The sequence below is a fragment of the Prionailurus viverrinus genome, unplaced genomic scaffold, assembly GCF_022837055.1.
Source record: "Prionailurus viverrinus isolate Anna unplaced genomic scaffold, UM_Priviv_1.0 scaffold_35, whole genome shotgun sequence".
NCBI lineage: Eukaryota > Metazoa > Chordata > Mammalia > Carnivora > Felidae > Prionailurus > Prionailurus viverrinus.
In genome coordinates, this window is record NW_025927605.1 from 4,009,237 (window position 1) to 4,036,035 (window position 26,799).

The following is a 26,799-nucleotide window of genomic DNA, read 5'->3' on the forward strand; positions in this document are numbered from 1 at the left end:
ACACTACACACACACACACACACACACACACACACTTACCAATTTGGTTTTTTTATGGCTTTAATTTTTCGTATGTGGCATCTTTTGAACACTAATTAAACTGCTTAGCACATTTTTTTCTTTTCTTTTTGGTTTGCTTGCAATTTTCTACAAGATCCCCATTAGAGCATGACTTTATGTTAGTTTTTTTTCCAATTAATTAAAACTATTTAAAACATGAATTTGAAAAATCTTCAGCAATAATTTTGTAGCTAAAATTCTTTTTCCAAACTTTGCAAACATTCTGTGTAACTAAATTAGTACTGAGAAAAAACTGGATTTAAGTTGCTCAATATTCTTCAAAAGGTAAAAAAGCGTAATGAAACATAAGCTCATCTGAACTACACCCATTTTCAATTTCAACACAGCAAAACTCCTGTTTGTTCTTAGGGCAAATTCAAAACCATACATATTGGAATTGGTTATTACCAACGATAATTTATGCAATCATAAGTAAAGATGCTAAATTGGCAAAAAGAAAACCATGCAAGTAAGCAAACTCTAACACATGTGGGACACACCCTCTCAGTGTATAAAGGCTTGTCACTGTCCTTGGTAGCAAGCACTCCCTGAGCTAAACAGCATCACCATGTCTGTTCGATACAGCTCAAGCAAGCAGTACTCTTCCTCCCGCAGTGGGGGGGGAGGAGGAGGAGGAGGAGGGTCATCCTTCAGAATTTCAAGCAGCAAAGGCTCCATTGGTGGAGGATTTAGCTCAGGGGGGTTCAGTGGTGGTTCTTTTAGTCGTGGGAGCTCTGGTGGAGGCTGCTTTGGGGGCTCATCAGGTGGCTATGGAGGATTAGGAGGAGGCTTTGGTGGAGGCTATGGAAGCAGCAGCTTTGGTGGGGGCTATGGAGGAGGCAGCTTTGGAGGGGGCAGCTTTGGAGGGGGCAGCTTTGGTGGTGGTGGCTTCAGTGGAGGCAGCTTTGGAGGCTTTGGGGGTGGATTTGGAGGAGATGGTGGCCTTCTCTCCGGAAATGAAAAAGTAACCATGCAGAATCTGAATGACCGCCTGGCTTCCTACTTGGACAAAGTGCGGGCTCTGGAAGAATCAAACTATGAGCTAGAAGGCAAAATCAAAGAGTGGTATGAAAAGCATGGCGGCTTAGGCCAGAGAGAACCTCGTGACTACAGCAAATACTACCAAACCATCGATGATCTTAAAAATCAGGTAAGGTGCATCTTAAAAATCCAACTTTAAGCCTATTTTTTATCCATGTAACTCAGATATGTGACTCTTACATTAACTACAATGTAGCTATTCACTGTGTTTGCCTACGTTACTTTCTCGCTTCCAAAAATAATCCAGTCTCCTCAAAGGTAAATATTTGTGAGGATATGGTCATTGAAATCTTCAATGTGTGTTGTATACCTTATCAGACGACGGATTACTGAGAATTTTTTTATGTTTTAATGAGTGTATGAGTTCATAGTTAAAATATTAGGTCATTTACAAATATCGGAACTGAAAGAATTATTAAATCAATCAGAACAAGACAGTATTCAGATTGATAATTAAAAAAAACCCATTACCAACATTACAAGTAACATGAATTCTCCAGTATGAAAATGGGATACTGTTTGCCTCTGGGAGAATTTGTGAATTGTACCTACTGTGTGTCAGCCCAGAGTGTATTCATTTATTTTTTTTTTTAATTTTTTTTTTCAACGTTTATTTATTTTTGAGACAGAGAGAGACAGAGCATGAACGGGGGAGGGGCAGAGAGAGAGGGAGACACAGAATCGGAAACAGGCTCCAGGCTCTGAGCCATCAGCCCAGAGCCTGACGCGGGGCTTGAACTCACGGACCGCGAGATAGTGACCTGGCTGAATTCGGACGCTTAACCAACTGCGCCACCCAGGCACCCCCAGAGTGTATTCATTTAGAATGTATATTTAAAACAAGTTAAACCAAAAGGTATGAGTCAGTCAAAAGTTCACTGAAATACATGGAAATCACACAGTATAAAATGGGAGGGGGGAGAGGAGCTGTGCAAGAACACAGCTATATAATTGCAGTTCGTTTTCAGAAAAAGATGATACAGAAGTAGATATGTATAGAAACTTTAAGAGAACAAATGACTCAAATTTAAGTATATGAGTAACCCTGCAATATTTTATATTTAAGATAAAAAAAATCCCCCCAGGATTATGTTCCCCCCAGGAACATAAAAATGCAGCTTATCTATCTATGCCACCTGGTTTTATAATGGCATATCTGTATCTGATTTCTTTGCCTCTCCCTCCAGATCCTCAATCTGACAACTGATAATGCCAACATCCTGCTTCAGATCGACAATGCCAGGCTGGCAGCTGATGACTTCAGATTAAAGTAAGCTAAGTAAACATGGTACAACACAGTCACAACAAATACAGGAGTTGTTTTTACAGTGACTTTGGACACCTACAATAACATTTACATTTTCTTGAATTCATTCAAAGTTAAACAGTATTGGAGCTGTCCGAAAATTTTTCAATTTCAATATTACCTTCTTGGCAATATTAAAAGAAGAAAATGCATTTTAAAGTAAACTGCTAAGCTTCTTTGCATTAACCCACTAATATCCCTCTATCCCCATATGAATTAGTACACAATAAATGTTGCCATATGAAGCCAACTCTGTATTCGCTTCTAAAACAGTCTCAGCCCAGGAACATCTCCCATATGTAAATTATATCCAGTATTTGTACCATGCTTGTTTCAGGTATGAGAACGAGGTCACCCTGCGCCAGAGCGTGGAGGCTGACATCAATGGCCTGCGCAGGGTGCTGGATGAACTGACCCTGACCAAGGCTGACCTGGAGATGCAGATCGAGAGCCTGACTGAAGAGCTGGCCTACCTGAAGAAGAATCATGAAGAGGTGATGCAAAAAGTTATACGTCCTGCAGCCAAAAATAAAAGGGGGGGGGGGGGGGGTCATGTGGTCATGATACAATCATTAAATTTTTCTGTTCCTCTAACAGGAAATGAAAGACCTTCAAAATGTGTCCACTGGTGATGTAAATGTAGAAATGAATGCTGCCCCAGGTGTCGATCTGACTGAACTTCTGAATAACATGAGAAACCAGTATGAACAACTTGCTGAACAAAACCGCAAAGACGCTGAAGCCTGGTTCAACGAAAAGGTTAATTCGTCTTCCTTCATAGTGGGGCCAACGGACGTTTGGTTATCATTTCAGAATTTTCTCATCTTTTCCCCTGTTGTTAATACTCTAGAGCAAAGAACTCACTACGGAAATCAATAGTAACATCGAACAAATGTCCAGCCACAAATCGGAGATTACTGAATTGAGACGCACGGTTCAAGGTCTGGAAATCGAACTACAGTCCCAACTAGCCCTGGTATGTTTGTAATTCTCTCTTGAAATAACTTCAACTTTAACACACAAAGTTTCACGCTCACATAAGAATATGCACCACAAGAAAAAAAGAAAGAGTACGAAGGTAGAAATAAAATTGGAGCTCTTTGTTAATGGGAGAAAAGTCTTAGGGGCCCTGCTCTAAACGTGAAGTTAAAATGTTGCCATTAAACATAAAACACAAATTCTATTCATTTCTTTTATTCTTCTATTTGATGTCTTATGATTAAATAAAGATTAAATATTATCATTAAATAATTATTAAATAATCTTCACTGTACTCAATTAAACAAAGAAGTCGCTAAGCCACCGTACATTCTCTCCTCTTTCCAGAAACAATCCCTGGAAGCCTCCTTGGCAGAAACAGAAGGTCGCTACTGTATGCAGCTCTCCCAGATTCAGGCCCAGATCTCCTCTCTGGAGGAACAACTGCAACAGATTCGAGCTGAAACCGAGTGCCAGAATGCTGAGTACCAACAGCTCCTGGATATTAAGATCCGACTGGAGAATGAAATTCAAACCTACCGCAGCCTACTAGAAGGAGAAGGAAGGTAAATTATAAAAATCTTAGAATTATCCCAATTGGTCTTATTCAGTGCTCTAAATCGCCGGGCTTTTCCAAAACCCAAAGTGCCGGAGGATGGGCGAAAGGGAGGAGAAGGGGGAAGGCAGAGTACAGAGAAAGGCTTATGCAACCACAGCCTGAGTTTCCCATGGATTTGATTCTGAAAGTTGTGTGCATATAAAACTGTTCGTTAGTGGGTCTGAGAATCCATATTCGACAGGTATTTTTTTTTCCCCTCTGGAAACACGTTTTGCTTATTTTTAAAGTAACGATAACCTAGAAGGCGACCCACCATTTCTCAAAGTTAGAGTTAACCGAACATAACCCTCACTCCCGGTAGTTCCGGCGGCGGCGGCGGCGGCTACGGCGGCGGACGCGGCGGCGGAAGTTCCGGCGGCGGCTACGGCGGAAGTTCCGGCGGCGGTGGCGGCTACGGCGGCGGCTACGGCGGCGGAAGTTCCAGCGGTGGCGGCCACGGCGGTAGCGGCCACGGCGGTAGCTCCGGCGGAAGTCACGGGGGTGGTTACGGCAGCGGCAGCTCCGGCGGCGGCGGTGGTCACGGCGGCAGTTCCAGCGGCGGCGGCTACGGTGGCGGCAGCTCCGGCGGTCACAAGTCCTCGTCTTCTGGGTCCGTCGGGGAACCCTCTTCCAAGGGACCAAGGTCAGCAGAAACTAGCTGGGGTAATCAGAATTAGTTTTAACTTTCCGTGATGATTTTGTTGCTTTTTAAAGCTTTCTAAAAAATTAAAATCTTAGAGATTTCCCCTTGGATTTTTTTTTTTTTTTTTTTTTTTTTTTAGCAAACTATACTCTTGACATCCATCTTGAACGAAAAATCACCTGGTGCAAGATGCTGTAGCTTAAATACTATTCGGATCTAAAAAACAAACCAAAAAATAGGATTTTCTTTCTTTTTTAATTTAGTGTACTTTTCTTTTAAAATTTTTGATTAATTAGTAAGAAGCTCCACAAATTATTTAGTCTAAATTGTTTTTTTCCCCTGTGATTCATGTACAGATACTAACAAAACCAGAGTAATCAAGACAATTATTGAAGAGGTGGCACCTGATGGTAGAGTCCTTTCATCAATGGTTGAATCAGAAACCAAGAAACACTACTATTAAGCCGCATCGAGAGGAAAGAGTCTCCCTTCACACAGACCATTATGTACAGGTGCATGAAAAACAAAAGCTCCAAGAAAACACTTCAGTCTTAATGGTCTATGGAAATAGGTTCACTCCTTGAAAATAAGGTGTCTAAAAGGTGTTTTGTGGTTTCTGTATTTCTTTTCACTTTACCAGAAAGTGTTCTTTAATGGAAAAAAAAAACCTTTCTATTCTCATTCACTAATGAATTTCAATAAACTTTCTTACTGATGCAAGCTATCCAATTTGGTCAGAATTGTCCTTATTTAAATTAAGTGATTTTTTTTAACCTTAAAGATTAGTGAACTATAGCATTTGAAGGTTCATTTGTCCAGAAGTTCTGAAGACAGAATTATTATCATTATGATTTCCCTGAGTAAATTTTTTAATCTTCTGGGTGTTAGATCAATGTCCATAATCTCACTAAGTCAGAAATCTGATACCCAATCTTACCCTTTCTTAAAGATATACCATAGGTGGGAAACTCCCAGTGCTCTGGCTTTGAATTATTTCAGTCCTGAAAATTCTAAAATATCTCCAGTAAGTCTCCATGGATAAAGTTATTGGAAATTTCACATTTTCTGATTACTTGGCTTCGCACATTTCCCTCATTTTCTTCCCATTCATTTCTGCCCAGTTGCTATATATACACCTTAAGAGATATCATCTACCACTCACCAGGCCAGTAATATATCACCCTAACAAAATTATTTGGTGTCTGTCAGATGAACAGGAAAAGACATGATAATGCCAGTTTTACCAAAGGAACAACTCTAGGTCCCTGCCTTCACCAAACACATCTCGTGATAAGTACTAAAGACCTGGTATAGGGTCAACCCAGTCATATCCTTCAGCCATTAAGAACCCAGCTGCCAGTACTCTGCTAGTATATGGAGTAGATGGATTTACTAAGGGCTATATTTATTCTTTGTCACTAAGACTACCTTGTGTTCCCTGGTGGGTTCCTAGATACCCGGGTCTACCAAATAGCAGCCTGTCTCTGTATCCTTACTGATTTGAGCTTGTTTTCCCCAAGACCAGAGCCCTGGTCCCCAGGTCATTTACTTGGGTCTCCTGCTGGATAAACTCTATCCTCTGTACTCAAGCCTTGTTTCAAAATGGATGGACTTCCCTATAGTTAAGGCTCCATGACCTACTTACCACCAAATATCATACTTCAGAAGCTCCCCACTTAAGTTGGCATTACTTTTTTATCTGGGTACCACCATCCCTTCTTGGGAGCCTGTCTCCTAAGTTTCTGTTGAAGTCCCAACATGCTACACTGTAAAGCCCTAAAACTGAGATATTGATGGGTAAGGACCCTGAGCTGCCACTGTGTCTATACTGAATGCTGTTCAGAAACACTGCCTTTTAAAATATCTAACAAAGTTGTGGCACCTGGGTGGCTCAGTTGGTTAAGTGTCCTACTCTTGGTTTTGGCTCAGGTCATGAACTCAGGGTTCTTGAGTTCGAGCCCTGCATCAGGCTCCACCCACAGGCTGCTTGGGATTCTTTCTGCCCTTCCCCTGCTTACTCTGTCTCTCAAATAAACAAACTTAAATTAAAAAAATAAATATCTAACAGTTAACCCAGAGCCTAGGACTTAGAGTATTGTTAATAATCCGAGATGGCCATTCTAATTCTGAAGAAATAAGTGTTCTCCTATTCAGTGACACAAATATAAACACGATACTATGAGATAGTTGTGTTTGTTATTACCCTTTGTCTCTTCTACCCAGTCCTACCACCACTACCTGCCTAACCCCCACCCCAAGCAGAGATCTCAGCTGATCAGAGTTCCTTATCTGGTTGGGTAACCCTTCATTCCTGAAGGGTCTAAATCATGGTAGTCCCTGTCTTCTTACCTGTTTAGTCTTCCGGTCCCTTCTTAAACAATTATTTATATTACATTTTCTCTGATGAAGTAACTACTTTATCTCGGGTAAAGAACCACTTTCCTTTTGGATGTGAACTGTGGTATTCATTTCACTGTATAGTTAAGTCATTATGTACACCTTAAACAGTACTGTGTGTCAATTATATCAATAAAACTGGAAAAAAATGAAAATAGAACTTTCTCAATGGGACTCAGACTAGTTTAATAAAGACAGTCTGAACAAGTTTGATTTTAGCAAGGACATTGATATTTATAGTTAAAAAAAATTGCTAACTGTACAGATCACTACTCTTACATGGATTTATGATGTAGCTATTAAAAAAATCCTGTACACATTCTTACAAATTCTAAAGTTGTGACAGTGTCCTGCTATTTAAGCAGGGCAGTGTCCAGTAAGACTAGCAGAGCCAACTCTGGCACTCATGTGGAATCATACTAAACAGCAAAAGCTGGCTTTTCCAGAAGGTTTGCATCATGCCTCTTAAAGCTTTGCACCATGACTTTGATGTCTATGATGGCTCAATTTTGCTAGGGCATGGAGAAGTAACTTAGTTATGGTCAGGTTTATAGGGGAAATAGCTTGTGTAAGGTTAACTAAATAAGGTCCACCCAGTATCCCATCTACATGGCATCTGGAGAGTGAGAATTAGGAAAAGAGGTCATTTGTGGCTTTAAGCATGCATTCCAAAGTCAATGGTTCCTGGATTTCATATCCTGTCGGTGGCATTTACAAATCACGTTAAATTTTGGACAAGTTACTTCAACCCTTCTGAATTTCAGTTTTCTTATCTGTCCAATACAATTGTCCCTATAATAGGGACAATAACTACTTCATATGAGATTGTGGGGATAAAATGGGTTAATGCCTATAAAGCCCTTAAAAAACGACCACCATGGAATAGACATTGAAAAAACAGTATTTTGCATAGCAAACCATCAACAAAATGAAAAAGCAGCCTACTGAGTGGGAGAAGATATTTGCAAATGATATATCTAATAAGGGGTGAATGTCCAAAATATATAAAGAACTACACAATTCAAAACACACACACAAAAAAACAATCCAGTTAAAAGTGGGAGAAGATATGAACAGACATTTCTCCAAGGAAGATTATACAAATGGCCAACCGACACATGAAAAGATGCTCAACATCACTAATTGTCAGGGAACTACAAGTCAAAACCATAGTGAGATATCACCTTACACCTGTCAGAATGGCTAAAATGAAGAAGAAAGGAAATAGCAAGTGTTGGCAAGGATGTGGCGAAAAAGAACCTTTGTGCACTGTTCACGGAATGAAATTGGTGCAGTCACTGGGGAAAACAGTAAGGAGTTTCCTCAAAAACTAAAAAATAGGAATATTATATGATCCAGTAATTCCACTACTGGGTATTTACCCAAAGAAAATGAAACCACTAAGTGGAAAAGATACAGGCACCCCTACGTTTATTATGTTTATTGCAGCATTATTTACAATAGCCCAGATACAGAAGCAATCTAAGTGTCCATCGATAGAAAAATGGATAAAGAAGATGTGATATATATCACATATACATATATATACACACATATATATGGACATACATATGTGTATATATATATGTATATGTGATATATATCACATCTTCTTTATCCATTGTTCTATATACATATATAGAATGTATATGTATACATATATAGAATGAATGTATGTATACATATATATGTATACATATATACATATATGTATGTACATATATGTATATTTATATATACATATATTTTTATATATTTAAATTAAATATTTATACATAAATTATAAATACATATTTATAAATAAATATTTATAAATTATAAATACATATTTATAAGTAAATTTGAATAGAACTTTACAAAGTTATAAATATTTACATATAAATATATAAATAAATATATATCACATTCCATTATATGTAATGGAATATTACTCAGCCATAAAAAAGGATGAGATATCTTGCTATTTGCAACAGCATTGATGGACCTAGAGGATATTATGCTAAGTGAAATAAGCTAGACAGAAATACCATATGATTTCACTTACATGTGGAATCCAAAAAGCAAAACAAATGAACAAACAAAAATAGAAACAGACCCACAAATACAGAGAACAAACCGATCGTTGCCAGGGGGAGGGTAGTGGTGAGATGTGTGAACTGAATGAAGGGGAATAGGAGATACAGGCTTCCAGTTGTGGAATGAATAAATCAGAGGGATGAAAGGTATAGCATAGGGAATATAGTCAGTGGTATTGTAACGGCTGGCATGGTGACAGATGGGAGCTACTACACTTGTGGTGAGCACAGCATAAGTACTGAGTGGTCAAGTTGCTATGTTGTACATTTTGAAAAATATTTTCAAAATATTACCAAAACAACTGAAAAAGACACTACTGAAATTTGGTAACTGCTGTAAATTTTTAATCCTGTTTCTTCAATATATCTGCTTTTATCCTTTGTTTATATAAAGAGTATATAAACATATATATACATATATAAAGAGTATAAATGTTTATAATGCATGCTTCTAGTATGTATTAGATAAGTCCAAATAAATGAGGATTTTATTAAGCAAAAAACAAAACAGCATTCTGTTCATCCTCAGAGAAATATGCTTATTGGCTAAATAGTTTTCTCCAAAAATGGGCATGAGCATCACAATAAATTGTTACTAGAGTAGGCGATCATTAATGTGGTCTGCCACGGGGTAGAGATCAAGGTCAGGTTGCTGTCGTAGGGCTGCAAAACAAAAATCCAGACAGTAGGAACAGTGGTAAGAGTGTGTCACAAAGGAGTAGGACTAATCTAGTCCTGTGAACCTGAGGTCCAATAAAACAGAGCAAGAGGTTTGTGAAGGTAAGTAGGAAGGACCAGATGATTGTCCCAAAGGTTTGAGATAGCTGACCATCCCTAAAAGCTGCAGCTGTGGTCATCCTGATCATGATGCAAATGACCCATGCTGTGTCTTTGAATGACAAAGAGAAATGAGTTATCACAACAAAAATAAGTCCAGCCTGGAAACCAGGTATCAAGGATATTTCTTACGGATACTTTTTGAACCAGGTTGTCCCACAGAAAGCCATGCCAAAGGAGGAAGAACACTTTGAGTTGTCACATTGATTTTCAGTGTCTCTAAATAAAAACACAAACATCATCTCATAACCCCAACACTGCATAAGAGATCTTTGCAGCCTAGCAGCGGTTAGAAAGGGAATAATTGTGAATTAGTACAAATATTGGGCATTACCTGGGGGAAGAATTTGAATAGTGTTCTGAAAATAGCTTTGTCCTTCAGGATCTTAGCCAAGAAAAAATCACATACCAGGCTTCTGACTAACCTTTCCTACTCAGAATATGTTATCTCAGGAGAAATGCTTGAAAAGCATGAATATACAGGTTCACAGGCTAGCAGAGCCAGGACAAAGCTAATGACCTTTTTGGAAGAGGAACTCTCATTAAAGTTTTGATCTATAGAGCCTCTGTAAGGTTTCCTAAAGTAAGAAATTTGAGGGGAAGACTAGAAAAAAAAATGGCACCAGGGGCGCCTGGCTGGCTCAGTTGGTAGAGCATGCACCTCTTGATCTCAGGGTTATGAGTCCAAGTCCCACGTTGGGTGTAGAGGTTACTTAAATAAATAAACAAATAAATCTTTAGAACCCAAAGGGCACCAAAATGCATCTCTGTAGATTGAAAGCAGTTGTAAAGACAAAAGCAAATGGGGTATGCCCAGTAAACACATAAAAAGATGCCCAACATCTTTAGAAAAATGCAAATCAAAACTACCATAAGATACCATTTCATACCCATTAGGAAAGCTACCATCAAGAAAAGGGAGGGGGGCACCTGGGTGGCTCAGTCAGTTAAGCATCTGACTCTTGATCTCAGCAACATGAGTTAAAGCCCCGCACTGGGCTTGGAGCCTACTTAAAAAATAAAATAGAAAATAGCAAGTGTTGGCAAGGTTGTGGAGAAACTGGAACCTTTGTGCCCTCCTGATGGAAATGAAAAATGGGACAGGGGCTGCAGAAACCAGAACGATGACTCCTCAAAACATTAAAAACAAAATTACCATATGATCCAGCAATTTCACTTCCGGGTCTAAAGTCAAAAGAATTGCTATTAAGGTCTTGAAGAGATATTTGTGTGTGCCATGTTCACAGCAGCATTCTTCACAATAAAGCTTGGGAGGCACTTATTGTCTTCCTTCTGGATGCCCTGCTACCGATATAGTGCCCTGTACATTGTAGGTGCTCATTAAATCCTTCTTGAATGAACAACAACATAACTGAATGAATGACATCTGATAGGCAGCATGACTACAGTCAGAAGTTTCATTTTACTATTAACTAGAAATTCTTGAAACAATTTTGTAAGAAATCAGCTTATGTTTTCCATTAAAGAGAGATCTGGGCATCGTCTGAGTTACTTTTTCGTCCAACTTTAGGACAACTATTTAATGAAAGGACCACCACACTGCATCACAAGACCCATCTGACCTGACTCACCATGTTTCATGCTGTGTATCCTTGAACAGTCTCTGTCCTCAGTTTCCTCATCTTTAAACCAGAGGAAGGAGACCACTTTTCTTAATTCCCAGATTCATTATAAGGATCAAATGAGATCATGTACAAGACATCCCTCTGGAAGCTGTAAAGCACCATATAAATGTAAGGAAATCTTGTCTTTATACTCATCGTTCTCTGGAACTTTGAGAAGATAAACGTTGAGGTTGCTTCATACCAGGGGTCTAATAGTTTCCAGCTGCAGGCATGTGAGACCCAGGCTGAAGTGGTGCTTCTGCTCCGAACTACATCCATTTGCAGGTGAGCGCTGCCCCCTGGTGGAAATAGAAGGGCAGGGACAATTGCGGTGAACAATTTGGGATCGCCAAGGAAACGAGTTATTTCCACTTAAGCTTAAAAAAGTTTTTTTCTAACGTTTATTTTTGAGAGAGAGAAAGAGAGAGATAAACAGAGCATGAGCGGGAGAGGGACAGAGAGAGAGGGAGACACAGAATCTGAAGCAGATTCCAGGCTCTGAGCCGGATGCGGGGCTCCAACACACAAACCGTGAGATTACGACCTGAGCCGAAGTCAGACGCTTAACGGACTGAGCCACCCAGGCACCCTTCAACTTAAGCTTTTTTTTAAAAAATAGCTTCTTTCCTTCTTTTGTCACAAAATGTCCTTTGGAATTTTTTTTTTACATCTGCAGGATACATACACATTACACCAATAATTTGTCTAATTATTATTTACAGTTTTAGGCACTGAAGAGATTTTCAATTCTTCATGTTTTGATATTCTAATTCTTTAATATTTTAATTCCAATAATTCAATAACTCAAAAGAATAATTTGACCATACAACATGATAAGACTATCGATGGCAATATATAAAATAAGTATTTGCACGGGCATAGATAATTTAGAGAAATTGTTTGTATCTAAAATACACTTATGATGGGGCACCTGGGTACCTCAGTCAGCTATGCATTTGACTCTTGAGTTCAGCTCAGGTCACATGATCTCACAGTTAGTGAGATAGAGCCCCATGCCCAGCTCTGCATTGACATTGGGGAGCCTGCTTGGGATTCTCTCTCTCCCTCTCTCTCTCTGCCCCTTCACTGCTCATGTATGCATGTTCTCTCTCTCTCTCTCTCACTAAATAAACAAATAAATATTTTAAAAATAAATCAATCAATAAGGGGCACCTGGGTGGCTCAATTAGTTAGGCATCCAGCTTCGGCTCAGGTCATGATCTTGCAGTTCATGAGTTCAAGCCCAGCATCAGGCCTTGCTGCTGTCAGTGCAGAGCCCGCTTTGGATCCTCTGTCCCCCTCTCTCTCTCTCTGCCCCTCCCCAGCTCGTGCACATGCACTCTCTCCCTTCCTCTCTCTCTCAAAAATGAACATTAAGCAAATTAAAATAAATAACTAGGTAAAATAAAATAAGCTCATGGTGCCAGAATCTCAAGGCTTTCTAGAACATGCGCCAAGCCTTCACCTGGCATGTGCCTGGTGACTCTGAACAAAATGTTTAACATTTGTGGGTCTCAGTGGCCTCATCTGACAAAGGGGCTGAATTAGGTAATATCTAAGGCCTTTTGCAGCTCTAAACAAATCCCACAACTTTGCCCAGAAAATACATTTAAATGCCAGGCCAATGGCAGCCACAGTGCCAGATGACCAGGCTTCAGACCGCTTATGCCAACACAGTTCCGGAAGACAGAACCGTCCTGGGGCAAAACAATTCTATACCTGTCTTCACCACAGAACCTGGAACCAGTCCAGCCCAACCAAATCCCTTCTACCCCCTCCTTTTCCTATCCTCTCCACCTTCTTCACCCCCAGCTTCCTGGCCACCGCCTCAAGAGGAGGCTTCTCAGGTCACTTCTTGCTCATCTCTCCTGCCCTCTCAGCTGGACCCGCTCACACTCCCCCCACACACCCCCAGTCACTCCAAACTCTTTGACGCAGAAGGTTAAACACAATCTAGCTTCTGCCTGATCCTGACCATACATTTCTTAAAGACTGTGCCCATACACCTCTGCATTTACTTCCCATTATGTCTTCATTTCTATATTCAGCTTTGAACACCAGATATAGTAGCTATTTATGCATTAAATAAAGGAATCAGTCAATATTTATGTCATTGTTATAATCATAAGACCAGAGAAGTTACAAGGATCATATTATTTGTAATAACACAATTTTTTTTTTGCTATGGTGGGATGAAATATGTGTTCCTTTACTTAATATATACCTCTTTATATACCTCCCTGGTAATTAAGACCCTACTGTAGCTGATGGTACCCTATCACAATCTTACTTAACTTTTAAAACTTTACGATCTCTGGTGCCAGATAATGATGGTATATTCCTAGGGCCTAGATGAAAGTAAAGGATTACTCACCCAAAATTAGAAGTTAAAATAATGAACTTAATATAGAACTAACCCTGTTATATTTAAGATAACAAATACCCCAAAGCAACAGCCAGGGATGTTAGACATCAATTTACAAAAAAAAAAAAAAATTACCTAATTATACATAATTTCATGCTAATCTGAATGATGCCATTTCTCTTCTGGCATGCATAACTCAAATAGAAACACCCCAACAATTGTGTATAAAAGCCCAAAGACACCATCAGCACATGATATTCTGTTCTCCTTTGAAATTACACCTATCTTCTTCCAGACAGGGTGAACGTTTCTCATTCTAGCATGTCTCTCCGATTTTCTAGTGGGTCTAGGCATATTTGCTTATGGTCTGGAGCTGGGTCTGTCAGACCATCCAGTGGAGGCTTAGGCTTTGCAGGCAGCAATGCATGTGGCAGTTCTGTGGCTGGAAGTGGATTTTCCTGTGCCTTGGGAGGGGGCCTGGGCAATGTTCCTGGGGGGAACCATGCTGGTGGTGTCCTTGGAAACGCTGCTTGTGCTGGCTTTGCTGGAAGTGAAGGGGGACTTCTGTCCGGGAATGAGAAGGTGACCATGCAGAATCTTAACGACCGCTTGGCATCCTACCTGGGAAACGTGCGAGCTCTGGAGGAGGCAAATGCCGAACTAGAGAGAAAAATCAAGGGCTGGTATGATAAATATGGGCCTGGATCTTGCCGTGGACTTGATCATGACTATAGCAGATACTACCAGATAATTGAAGAACTTAAGAATAAGGTGAGAAATTACAAATTTGGAAATACTCAAAGTATTTAAAACTAAGAATTACCTACCCAAAGACATAAAACTAGAACAGGAAATGCCTCATAACTGTTATCTGTCATTTATATCATATTTATTATTTCTTTTGATAAAACATTCTTCCTATTAGTCAAAAATACGCACTTTGAATCATGGTTTTCAAGTAACTTAAATGTTACTAGGTTTGTCGGGGGGGTGCTTGGGTGGCTCAGTCCGTTAAGTGTCTGACTCTTGATTTCAGCTCAGGTCATGATCTCACAATTTGTGAGTTTGAGCCCCACGTCAGACTCAGTGCTGACAATGTGGAGCCTGCCTGGGATTCTCTTTCTCTCTCTCCTGCTCACCTTCCCTCTCTCTCTCAAAATAAATAAATAAACTTTTTAAAAAATGTATTTAAAAAAGTGTTGCTAGTGGGGCGCCTGGGTGACTCAGTCCGTTAAGTGTCCGACTTCAGCTCAGGTCATGATCTCCAGGTCCGTGAGTTTCAGCCCCGTGTCGGGCTCTGTGCTGACAGCTCAGGGCCTGGAGCCTGCTTCGGATTCTTTGTCTCCCTCTCTCTGCCTCTCCCCCACTCATGCCTCTGTCTCTCTCCCTCTTTCTCTCAGAAGTAAATAAATGTTAAAAAAAATTTTTTTTAATGTTGCCAGTTTTGAAATATATTTACTGATAAGTGTCACATTCTAAAAGTTATATGAGTATAGGAGAAGAAATAACCATATTTTTAATTTTTTAATTAAAATTTTAAGTATTTTGGCTGTTACTTAAGGAAATAGGATTTTTATGCAAAGTTAATGGTGTCAAATTTTTTATTTGCTGAGAAATTGTAAGAGTTGGCGTATTTGTCCTGTCCTCCCTTTTGGCTTCTAGGTTATCTCTTCCACTATTGCTAACGCTAACGTAATTCTGCATATTGACAATGCCAGACTGGCTGCGGATGACTTCCGGCTAAAGTAAGTGATGGAAAACAATCACTCTCGAGAAAATGTTTCCTGTCTATTTAATATGCTAAATAAAATTTCAATTTTATCCCAAGGAGTATACACTCTGAAAGATGATAGGAAGTAATGCATGTTATAATACTACAATACCATATGGCACAAAGCACATTATAATATTACAATCAGCTATGCTCAAAATTTATACATATTTATTACATTCTTGAGGCAAAACATCACTGTATTTCTATGCCTGCCTGGAATAGAGCCAAGCACAAAGTAGATGTTCATAAAATATGCATCAAGTAAGGAAAACGAGTAACTAAGATAAAATTCTAAAATGGCAAAAAAAATTTTTTTAATTAAATTAAAAATAAATAAATAATATGGCATATTTGGGGGCACCTGAGTTGTCAGTTAAGTGTCCGACTTCAGCTCAGGTCATGATCTTGCTGTTCATGAATTCCAGCCCCACGTTGGGCTCTGTGCTGATAGCTCAGAGCTTGGAGCCTACTTCGGATTCTGGGTCTCCCTTTCTCTCTTCCCCTCCACACTCACGCTCTGCCTCTCTCTCTCTCTCTCCCTGTGTCAAAAATAAATAAACATAAAAACAATTTAATAAAAATAATAAAATGGCGGGCGCCTGGGTGGCTCAGTCGGTTGAGCCTCCGACTTCGGCTCAGGTCATGATCTCACGGTTCGTGGGTTCAAGCCTCGCGTCGGGCTCTGTGCTGATAGCTCAGAGCCTGGAGCCTGTTTCAGATTCTGTGTCTCCCTCTCTCTCTGCCCCTCCCCGCTCACACTCTGTCTCCCTCTGTCTCAAAAATAAAAAAAAAAAAAATTTTAAAAATTTAAAATAATACAATGGCAAATTTTTATTTTATTGGGATCCGCTATCAGAATTTGTGTCGCTAAATAAATGCCTATTATCCTACACAGAACTGGGTAAGAGAGGAGTGAAGGAAGGCTTTCCATGTATACTTGTATAATATTTTGAGTCCCAATTCAATTTCCAGTGTTCAGCTTAAAGCAATTGAGGTTCTATTTTCCTGCCTCTTGAGAGAGTCTAACTTGTGTTGAAATTCATTTAATGCCCCCCAAGGTATGAAAATGAGCTTGCCCTTCACCAAAACACAGAGGCTGACATCAACGGGCTGCGGAGAGTCCTAGACGAACTGACGCTCTGCAGGACCGACCAGGAGCTGCAGTACGAATCCCTGAGCGAAGAGCTGAGGTACCTCAAGAAGAACCACGAAGAGGTAGGAGAAGCTTTACTTCTAGTCAAACCGCCATTCTGTACATTTTAAATACTTTGGGGGGTGGCATTGCATTACAACAGTATTCTGTACCCATCACAATAATTCAAACAATGCCAAGGCATTTATAAAGAAAGAATTTTCTTTCTCCCACTCTGCCCTTCTGATCTCGTCTCCCGAGGTAATAAATATTAAGCATTTGATCTGTACCCTTCCATTTTTTAGGCTGGTAGAATATCCTATCCTTCTGAAATTGGTACATTGCTTTTGCACTAATACACCCCTTTTTGTTTGCACTACATTTCTTTCTTTCATTCATAAAAACTTATCTTGAGGTTAACCTCACTAAAGACCTCTCTGACTTGGAGAAGATGTCACTGTTTTCTCCACTTTGTGAGCCTGGCTTTAATGTTGAACCCTGCACAATAATAAACCCATTATTTGACACCTTACACCAGGCAGCTTCATATGCCTTTTTTTTTTTTATGGTTATCTCTCCAAAATAGTCCCCAAAACAATGGATGAAAGATTTTCAGAAAATATGACAGAAACGCCTAAAACACCACCAAATCTAGCTGTCCCAAAGGGGAGAATGGGGGGGGGGGGCAAGGGGGGAAGGAAAGGAAACATGAAAAGAGAAACGGGGAGAGGGAAGAGTCACAGGGTGGAGGTCTGGGAAGTCAGGCCACAGCCTAGAGTGCGGAGAAGCAGTCGCACGCGCGCGGCACAGGAACTGCCCCAGGGTCACGTTATCGTCTCCCTGCAGGAAATGCAGGCCCTGCAGTGCGCGGCGGGCGGGAACGTGAACGTGGAGATGAACGCGGCGCCCGGCGTGGACCTCACGGTCCTGCTGAACAACATGCGGGCCGAGTACGAAGACCTGGCCGAGCAGAACCGCAGGGACGCGGAGGCCTGGTTCAACGAGAGGGTGAGGCCGCCCCCCACCCCCACGCCCCAGGCCTGTCCGGTGGGCGCAGGCCCGCTCACCCCTCTGCACCCCGCCTTCCAGAGCGCCACCCTGCAGCAGCAGATCTCCGACCACGCGGGCGCGGCCACTTCGGCCAGGAGCGAGCTGACCGACATGAAGCGCAGCCTGCAGACCCTGGAGATCGAGCTGCAGTCGCTCCTGGCAATGGTAGGCGAGGGCGCGGGTCGGCCTGCAGGTCGCGACTCTAACCGAAGCCCTCCTTCCCTGTTAGAGCTTTGCTTTACCTGCAAATACTTAGAGTGGACGAGAACAGGGAAGACAGACACTGAGACCCGCAGAAAGAGACAGAACGTTTCTTCCTCCCCGAGATCACTGAGGGTTTCCTTCCCGGCCGGGGCTCAGCGCCCGGTTCGTGAAAATAGCCCACATTTCCCGCGGCCCAGTCCTCAAGCCCCGCAGAGCCAGCGGCAGCAGTATTGCCCTACCTGAAAACTAAGTGGCAGGCCAATTTCAGGGGGCCACACAAGGCCGACCTAGCGTCACCGGCATCTCCTGGTACTGAGAGAGCCATTGAAAGCCGCGTGGTGCTTTTCACCCCCGCAGAGGAAAAGGTACACATCTGAATCCCGATGAGCCCCATCAGCCTCGTCCTCCCCACCCACCTCACAGAGCTGGGCTTTCAGCCACCCTGGCACCTCCTGCCAGTTAGTTCCCAGGTTACCATGGAGACGAGCCAGGGCTAAAACGGGCTTCCCTTCTGGGGTGTGAGCTGGCAGCACCCGAAAAGCTTGATTTTGAGAATTACCACATACATGTGGCCCAAGCGCCCCTGTCCTCATCAGGGGTTCACGCTCCCTGAGGACACCAGGCTGTAACCCAAAGGAAAGAACCCCTGTTAATACGAATGAGGGCAGTGAGCAGAGAAGGTAAAGATGACTCAAAACTATAGGAAGACTATTCTTTTATTTTTTTTATGGTTATTTATTTTTGAGAGAGAGAGAGTGGTAAGCAGGGGGAGGGACAGAGAATCCAAAGCGGGCTCTGTGCTGGCAGCAGAGAGCCCAATGCAGGGCTCAAACTCACAAACCATAAGATCGTGATCTGAGCCGAAGTAATACATTAACCGACTGAGCCACCCAGGTGCCCCTAGGAAGACTGTTTTGACTTAGCCACCCTAGAAAGGTGCCGTGCTCTCTTACTATATGCTGTTTAGATTGGAGACTAACTTAACCAGGGCGCCCCTCTTCTCCTGACCCTGGTCACCACTGCTGGCTGGTTCCCGACACTCTCCCCGCCTCTCCTGGAGCCCTCTTCTCTTCCCTATTCCCTTCTTTCCTGCCACTGGAACCCTGTATCCCCGTTCTTGGCAACGTGTTCTTGCTGCTGTATCCCTGGGCACAATCTTCCCTCTCGTTTCTGAGCTATGTTGAAAGAAATAAAGTCCTGAGTTCCCAGGTCAAAATGAAAGCATTTTCACGTAGGAGATGATGTTAGAAAGTAGTTAATTCTGTGCAACCAGTAGTGACACGGTTTGGGTTCAGGAGATAATCCAAAAAAAAAAAAAAAAAGCCCATGTTAACAAACAACATAACTGAATTATAGAATAATAGTGGCATAGAACATAACTTCAATACTTCAGATTCTTTTGTCATAAGATGAATTCTAAGCATGGTCTATAGTTTAGTACACAAATCACATGTAAGTTGGGAGTTGTCTAAATACAGAAACTTTTCATACGCTTCCTGTAGTATGCATACCTGCAAGTTCATCCGTTCCTCCTTCGTCATCTACGAGCTAACCTTTACAGTAGAAGGCTGTAAAGATAGGGATGCTGTCCCCTCTGACTAAGAAGAGAATTAGCACCCTTAAAAAGGAATACCACCTGAGGACACATCCTCAGGGAAATTAAAGTTTCGAACAACAGAGCACACACCTCGCTGACGTCTTGCCTCTCGGTGCCTCCTCCTCCCCAATTCCATCCTGTTCAGCCTCCACTCCTTTGCCCCGGAGAGCCCAGCACCACCCAGGTAATGCCCCAGTTGGCCTATTCATTAAGTCAGTGGTTCTTAGCCCCATCAAACCCCATCTGTGTCTGCCTGTGATGACAAGTATTTCATAACTCCCTCTTTACCTTAGAATGAATAGATGATGTATTTAGCAATACAAAAAAAATTTTAAACTACCATAATGCCATGACAGCAAAAAAAAAAAAAAAGGAAAAATGAAAGTATTTTTAATTAAATATATATATAATATGTAAATACTTGGGCCCAACTATCCCAGAACATGTAATGAAAGAGACAGAGGCTTGCACCTTCCCTTGATAACTACATTTTGTTTTTGTTTTTTTTTTAATTTTTTTTTCAACGTTTATTTTTATTTATTTTTGGGACAGAGAGAGACAGAGCATGAACGGGGGAGGGGCAGAGAGAAAGGGAGACACAGAATCCAAAACAGGCTCCAGGCTCTGAGCCATCAGCCCTGAGCCTGACGCGGGGCTCGAACTCACGGACCGCGAGATCGTGACCTGGCTGAAGTCGGACGCTTAACCGACTGCGCCACCCAGGCGCCCCTAACTACATTTTGTTTTAAACAATGTAAGATCAGGAGAAGAAAAGGAAAATGAAAGAGTGGAAATGGGGGTGGACACTCAGATAATAACTAATATCAGGAGAAGTAATGACCACCCAGATGTCCTTACCTACGATAAGGGAAAGAGGAAAATTACTTTAATTGAAGTAGAAATCATGTGACCAGACAAATGACAGGGTATTCAAGTGGAAAGGAGGAGGTATAATGTTCATAAGAGTAGTGTGGAAATAATGGCCTGTACTGGGTTATGAAATATATCCCTTGTGTTGGAAGCCCACCCCTGTTAAGGCATTCGTTCAATCTCAAGTGCTTCATAAAAGGCCTTTGAATAACAACAGCAAATCCGGGACAGAGAAGAAAAAGAAACAGCAGCACACAAGGCCTTGGGGCAGCGGTAGAGTAGCTCTCCGGAGACAGTAGCAGAATAAGATTGAAAAACAAATACCAACCCCAAAATAAATAAGTGATTTCAAAATATAAAATTTCCAATATGATTTCTTTTTGTGCTATCTCCCCAAAAAAGTATTAATATATAGGTTGGTCGTGATAGCAAATATTGCCTAAATAGCACAAAAGTCCACGGGAACAGTCCAAAGTCTCGTGGGACAGGGCCATTTATATCAGGTCATCCAGCATGCCCGGGCCCCCACCCCGTAAATGCCTGAGACTTCCCCTGCCTCTGTGCCTCCCGTCTGGTTGTGACGAGCCCCAAGATTTCCAAACCTCACTCTGTGCTGCCGTGTGCTGAGCAGCTCTGATCTGCATAGTCCTCAAAGTGGCTTCATCCTTGCTCTGACATCTTCTGCCCTCAGAAACAGTCCCTGGAGTGCTCCCTGACCGAGACCGAAGGGAACTACTGCACGCAGCTCGCCCAGATCCAGGCTCAGATCGGGGCCCTGGAGGAACAGCTGCACCAGGTCCGAACCGAGACGGAGGGCCAGAAACTGGAGTACGAGCAGCTGCTCGACATCAAGGTCCACCTAGAAAAGGAAATTGAGACCTACTGCCGCCTGATAGATGGAGACGGGAAGTAAGTAACACCATTTGAAAATCCAGTTTTTACTTATTTTTAATTTTTTTTGACTTATTTATTTTGAGAGAGAGTGCAAGAGAGAGCACGCATGCACATGAGCGGGGGCGGGGGGGGGCAGAGAGAGAGGGAGAGAGAGAGAATCCCAAGCGGGCTCTGCGCTGTCAGTGCAGAGCCTGATGTGAGCCTTGAACTCACGAACCCCGAGATCAGGATCTGAGCTGAAATCAAGAGTCGGACACTTAAACCAACTGAGCCACCCAGGCGCCCCTGGTTTTTACCTATTTTAAACCACAACCATGGACTGGCCATCCATGTTTCATGCCTCCAAGTCATTCCTTCTTCATTTCCACTGCAGAGAAGTGTGCCCACCTCTTGCCTCTGCGGTTATCTCTTCCACATTCTGTAAGGCACAGCCCGTTCCTTATTTGCCTTGGAGGACCCCAGTCAGCCCTTCAGAAAACCCCATTTGGTATCCATGTTAATCATTATAGGTTTCAAGATGACTCCCCACCAGGCTTTACCCATCTTTCACTCCGTTCCTAATATCACTGCTGCCCTGAAATAAACTACTCTATACAAACCCCAGGGATCTACATGTTTTTAAAAAGTACATATTTGTACTTGTGCATGTAAAATATATTATGTATGTATATGAATATATATATTCTTGGGTTTTGAATTCTTGAGTTTAAAAAAATCAAATGGAAACAAACTTATTTTATATCCTTCCCTTAGAAGACAACTATTTCCACTTCCTCTACACAAAAATTTTAATATTTTCCTTTATGAAAAATTAACATCTGTTTTTGGCATACAGAGTTCACCTGAGTTCATGTTCACCACCTGACTCAATGAATATCTCTTAAATGATAACCAGAAATATTAAAGAATAAACTGGGGTGTTTTTGTTTTGTTTGTAGCTCATGCTCCAAATCAAAGCGCTTTGGATCAGGAGGCTCAGGGAGTTCACCCAAAGGTAATTAAATCTAATTCTTTTTCTACTGCAGCAAGTACTTTTGCATTAATGGCAATCATCTACCATGGCAACAGTCTACATTTAAGTACTTTTAACTAAAGTGCTCTGAACTTGAAATATTATTTTTAAGTGGATGAAATTACCCCAAACTATTACTATAAATCTTTTTTTAATGTTTTATTTATTTATGTATTTATTTTAGAGAACAAGCAGGGGAGGGACAGAGAGAGAGGGAGATACAGAATCCAAAGCAGGCTCCCGGCTCTGAGCTGTGTGCTCAGAGTCTGACCCGGGGCTTGAACTCATGAAACGTGAGATCATGACCTGAGCCAAAGTCAGATGTTTAACCGACTGAGCCACCCAGGCGCATCCCCACCCCCCCGCCCACGCAAACTATTATTGTAAATCTACACATGCTCTCTCACCAAAAATGTACATAGTATATTATATTACAACCACCACTGGAATTCTTCATCATGTAATCTTTTAGCTGGAATATGTGTATTCACAGGTGTTTTATTTCTAGAGTTATCCAAAACCACATTGGTAAAGACAGTGGTTGAAGAGATAGATCAACGTGGTAAAGTTCTTTCATCGAGAGTCCACTCCATTGAAGAAAAGACATCTAAAATGACCAGTAACAAAACAGAGCAAAGGGTTCCTTTCTAGCCACCATTGAGAAAAGAACAATTTGGGAGAGGATTCTTCACAACTGCATTATTCTAAATATCAAGAAAATTATTATTTTCTACCTTTAATGATAAATCACTTAACAAAAATAACCTGGTTTCTTAGTTCACTTTTACAGGGTGTTGGGTGTTTGTTTTCAAATAAATAAAAAAGTGTGCACTCATTTCCATTCACTCATGACTAATAAATAATTGTTCAAGATTTATGTTTTTTCTACATGCATAGGGATATATTTATGGAATCTGTTTTCATTGACTTTCACTCTAGTTTTAAATTATAGTCAATACCACATGGCATTATTAACATTCACTAGGTGTAATCTTTTTTTTTTAATGTTTATTTATTTTTGAGACAGAGAGAGACAGAGCATGAACAGGGGAGGGGCAGAGAGAGGGGGAGACACAAAATTGGAAGCAGGCTCCAGGCTCCGAGCCATCAGCCCAGAGCCCGATGTGCGGCTCGAACTCATGGACCACAAGAGTCGAAGTCGGACGTTTAACCGACTGAGCCACCCAGGAGCCCCTAGGTGTAATCTTTAAGTATCTCACCATTTTTACATGGGCAAATAATCTGGAAAAAAATTAGAAATTCTCCTGTGATTGAAAAATCCCATCACTAGATGGCGCATTCCTGGTATTCTACTGGCAAACCTATCAAACTCTGGAGATCTGGATACTTCCCAGGGTACTGTTCCCCATACAATCAGGATTATATCTGGAAAGATCCATAGCAATGAACTTTGTGTGAATAGCTTTTTTTCTAAAGCAAACTTTTTCTGTCAAGCCCCAGAGAGCAAACAGTTCAGGCTTTGCAGGCATAAGGTCTCTATTTCAACTACTTGGCTAAGCCATTGCAGCAGAAAAAGGCCACAGACAATAGATAAATGAATGAGCATCACTGTGTTCCAAAAAACTTTATTTATGGACACTAAAACCCAAATTGCAAATAAGTTTGATGTATTATGAAATACTACTCTTCTTTTTATTTTTTTTCAACAATTTAAAAATATGAAAACATTCTTAGCTCGTGAGCTATACAAAACCAGGAGGCAGACCAGATTCAACACACCAAGACCTGGTCTAGAATTTAAAATCTCACGAGGTTGATGAACATTGATGAGGGAGCATAAGGCAGGCTGAGGGCAAAGTATAAACTACCACACCCCCCCCACCCCCAGCTGGGATATGTGTGACATTCCTCGGGTACTTCTGGCTGCCTGAGAACAAAGGAAAGGACAGAAAACAAATGGCTAAACTGGTAGAGTCTCCATCAGTTTACAAATATCTTAGTAAATTATAAGAAAAAGGTAATCTTATCAATAGCCTAATCTCTAGGAACTTTCTACTGTCTTAATGATAATGCTTTGCTAGAGGGAAAAACAATCTTAGCCTGACAATAGCTAGGCCTCCAGGACTCTGTGACTCTTCTTTAGTATATGGAAATCCCTTTAAGAAACTTGACTTTATGTCCCCCAGCTCCATAGTATATATAACCAGTCAGTCACTCTTCACAACCCCAGTGCAGCTCTTTCTGTCCACAGGTCCTGTCCCCGTGCTTTAATAAAATCACCTTTTTGCACCTAAGATGTCTTCAAGAATTCTTTCTTGGCCATCAGCTCTGAATTCCACCATCACTGCAAAACCCCATCGTTCATTACAGTTACTGTGTCTTTCTATGTTTCTGGATCAAAACGTATGGTAAGCAGTCTTAATAGATGTTACATTCCCTAAAAGGAGAGTGGCTCTCCTATTTCTGTAATATGTGGTCTGATTCTGATGAGAAGTTCCGGTGAAGGCAGGACTTCTCCCCAACAACACAGCAGCCACATGGGAGTTCAAATACTCTTCCAAATACACAGCATACAGGGCCAGATGCATAATTTGCAGGTGTAAGTGCAGGATGAAAATGTGGAGTCTTCTTGTTCAAAAATCAGGGGGGAAAAGTGTCATTCAAGGCACTAAAATATAAAGTTGTTTTCCTGTCTTCTGCAGTCACACACTCTACTTGTCATGTTTTTCTTACTTGTTGTTTAATGTCATTCGCAGTAAATAAAAATTAAAATTGTGAGTTATTGGCATAAATTTTGCCATTCATTTTTATGTTGGGAAATACCCATTTTAAACTCGAATATAAGAACATTTAACTTGTGTACAGAATCTCCAAAATAACACAATTTATATTTCATAGCTGATACATGTGAAAGAAAGGAAAAAATTCTTCCTTGACTTTTCAAGGTCTTCCAACTAGACTAAGAATTAATTTACGTGAGTCAGATTAACAGGAGAAAAAAACCCAACAAAGTCTTACTACGTGCTCACGGAGACGCAATAATGAAAGTGAGACCCAAAGAAATGACCAAGGCAGGCAGTTTTTATACTTCTTGGACAAAGAGAAAATAAATCTGTGAGCAGTAGGCAGGACAAAGGAAACTTAACTTTGGGAGCTTCAATTAGTAAGGAATTCTAAGCAGAATTAGGGCTAAGGTAGTAAATCACTAAAAAGTAACAAGAGTTGTTTACACGACTTTCTTGGCTCTAAATTTCCCATCTCTGGTAATAAGGATGTCTCTTTACCTCTTGGTATAGAGAGGGTACATTTCACATAGGAGATTTATTTCCTGCTTTCAGAGGGACAGAGAGGAGGGTTTGAATGTCCTTCTTGTACAGGCTTTCTTAAGTAGCTTTTATTTAAAATAGTCTGTATGCCAAAGTAGCATATTTTGGGGCAGGCTGCCTTTTGTTAGCCCCTACAAATATGTGTGTATTTTGTTCTTACCAAAACACTGGAAACACTGCACCAAACCAACTCAACTCGTTTTCTTTCACTTCTTTAAACAGTAAAACCTTGGATTGTGAGTAACTTGTTCTGCGAGTGTTCCGCAAGACAAGGCAACATGTCTAATAAATTTTAACTTGATAAGCTGAGCGATGTCTTGCAACATGAGTCCTGCGTGACGCCAAATGTCACATGATCACAACTGAGCCAATGGTTCTTGAAATCCCCTCAGATATACAAGTGCTTTGGATTACAAGTGTGTCTCCAGAACAAATTATGCTCGCAAACCAAGTTTTTACTGTATGCTCACATTCTACCAATGCATGCCATTGGCATACTGATGATTAACAAAGAGACAGGAAAAGAAGCAGGGAGTTGCCCTATCTTTCTATAGCATTGTTTTCAGCATACAGGGATATAACAATATGCGATAAGTTTCCTTGGAAGTTCATGTTTCTTAGAACACCGCTGCCTTCTTTCTGCATCTGAAACAAATTCTACTTGAAGGAAAGCCTGGCCTCTCGGGGTTGTCAGAAACTCTACTTACTCGGTCATGGACATACAGACATATTTCCATACTCCTCTGCTCAGACACTTGTCCCATTGCCCCAGCGGCCTTCGCTTACAAGACTCAAGTTCAGGGATAAAATTATTAAGACTATCAAGATGGTAACAGAAAAGCATGAAACCAAGCATGAGGTCATTTGGAACATGAAACCTTGTGTGCTGCACAGATTTCCCAGTGATGAAGCCAGCCCGGCTTATCAGGTGTGCTCATAACACATTGATTTTAAAAACACTGTCTCCATGGTGACCGGCTTTTCCTCGTGTGATACAGCGATTTATAATAAGAAACATATTTTCGTCCCATTCCTGGCACAGAGCTCCCAAAAT

General features: G+C 41.1%; 2 protein-coding genes and 1 long non-coding RNA gene across 5 annotated transcripts in view; 2 read left to right on the top strand and 1 right to left on the bottom strand.

The window, feature by feature from the left end:
* Nucleotides 1-4,419, bottom strand: part of LOC125158668 (uncharacterized) — a 151,258-nt gene extending 146,839 nt beyond the window's left edge. Inside the window, exon 1 of the long non-coding RNA XR_007149452.1 lies at nucleotides 4,258-4,419. This is a non-coding gene — a long non-coding RNA (uncharacterized LOC125158668). The remainder of the gene's footprint in view (nucleotides 1-4,257) is intronic.
* KRT10 (keratin 10) lies at nucleotides 590-5,350 on the top strand. 3 transcript variants are annotated; one of them, XM_047845962.1, is made up of 8 exons: nucleotides 590-1,210; nucleotides 2,289-2,371; nucleotides 2,745-2,901; nucleotides 3,005-3,166; nucleotides 3,258-3,383; nucleotides 3,734-3,951; nucleotides 4,306-4,646; nucleotides 4,983-5,350. In XM_047845962.1, the coding sequence occupies exons 1-8, from the start codon at nucleotides 629-631 to the stop codon at nucleotides 5,087-5,089; spliced, it is 1,776 nt and encodes a 591-aa protein (XP_047701918.1). In that variant the 5' UTR covers nucleotides 590-628; the 3' UTR covers nucleotides 5,090-5,350. The 3 variants fall into 3 exon arrangements, with proteins under 3 accessions (XP_047701918.1, XP_047701920.1, XP_047701919.1); XM_047845964.1 differs by having other exon boundaries at nucleotides 4,306-4,626; XM_047845963.1 differs by having other exon boundaries at nucleotides 4,378-4,646.
* An 8,896-nt stretch (nucleotides 5,351-14,246) lies between these two features.
* On the top strand, nucleotides 14,247-23,221 carry KRT28 (keratin 28). Its single transcript, XM_047845766.1, has 8 exons — nucleotides 14,247-14,696; nucleotides 15,588-15,670; nucleotides 16,758-16,914; nucleotides 17,678-17,839; nucleotides 17,921-18,046; nucleotides 21,244-21,461; nucleotides 22,385-22,440; nucleotides 22,967-23,221. The coding sequence occupies exons 1-8, from the start codon at nucleotides 14,247-14,249 to the stop codon at nucleotides 23,107-23,109; spliced, it is 1,395 nt and encodes a 464-aa protein (XP_047701722.1). The 3' UTR covers nucleotides 23,110-23,221.
* The last annotated feature ends 3,578 nt before the right edge of the window (nucleotides 23,222-26,799 follow it).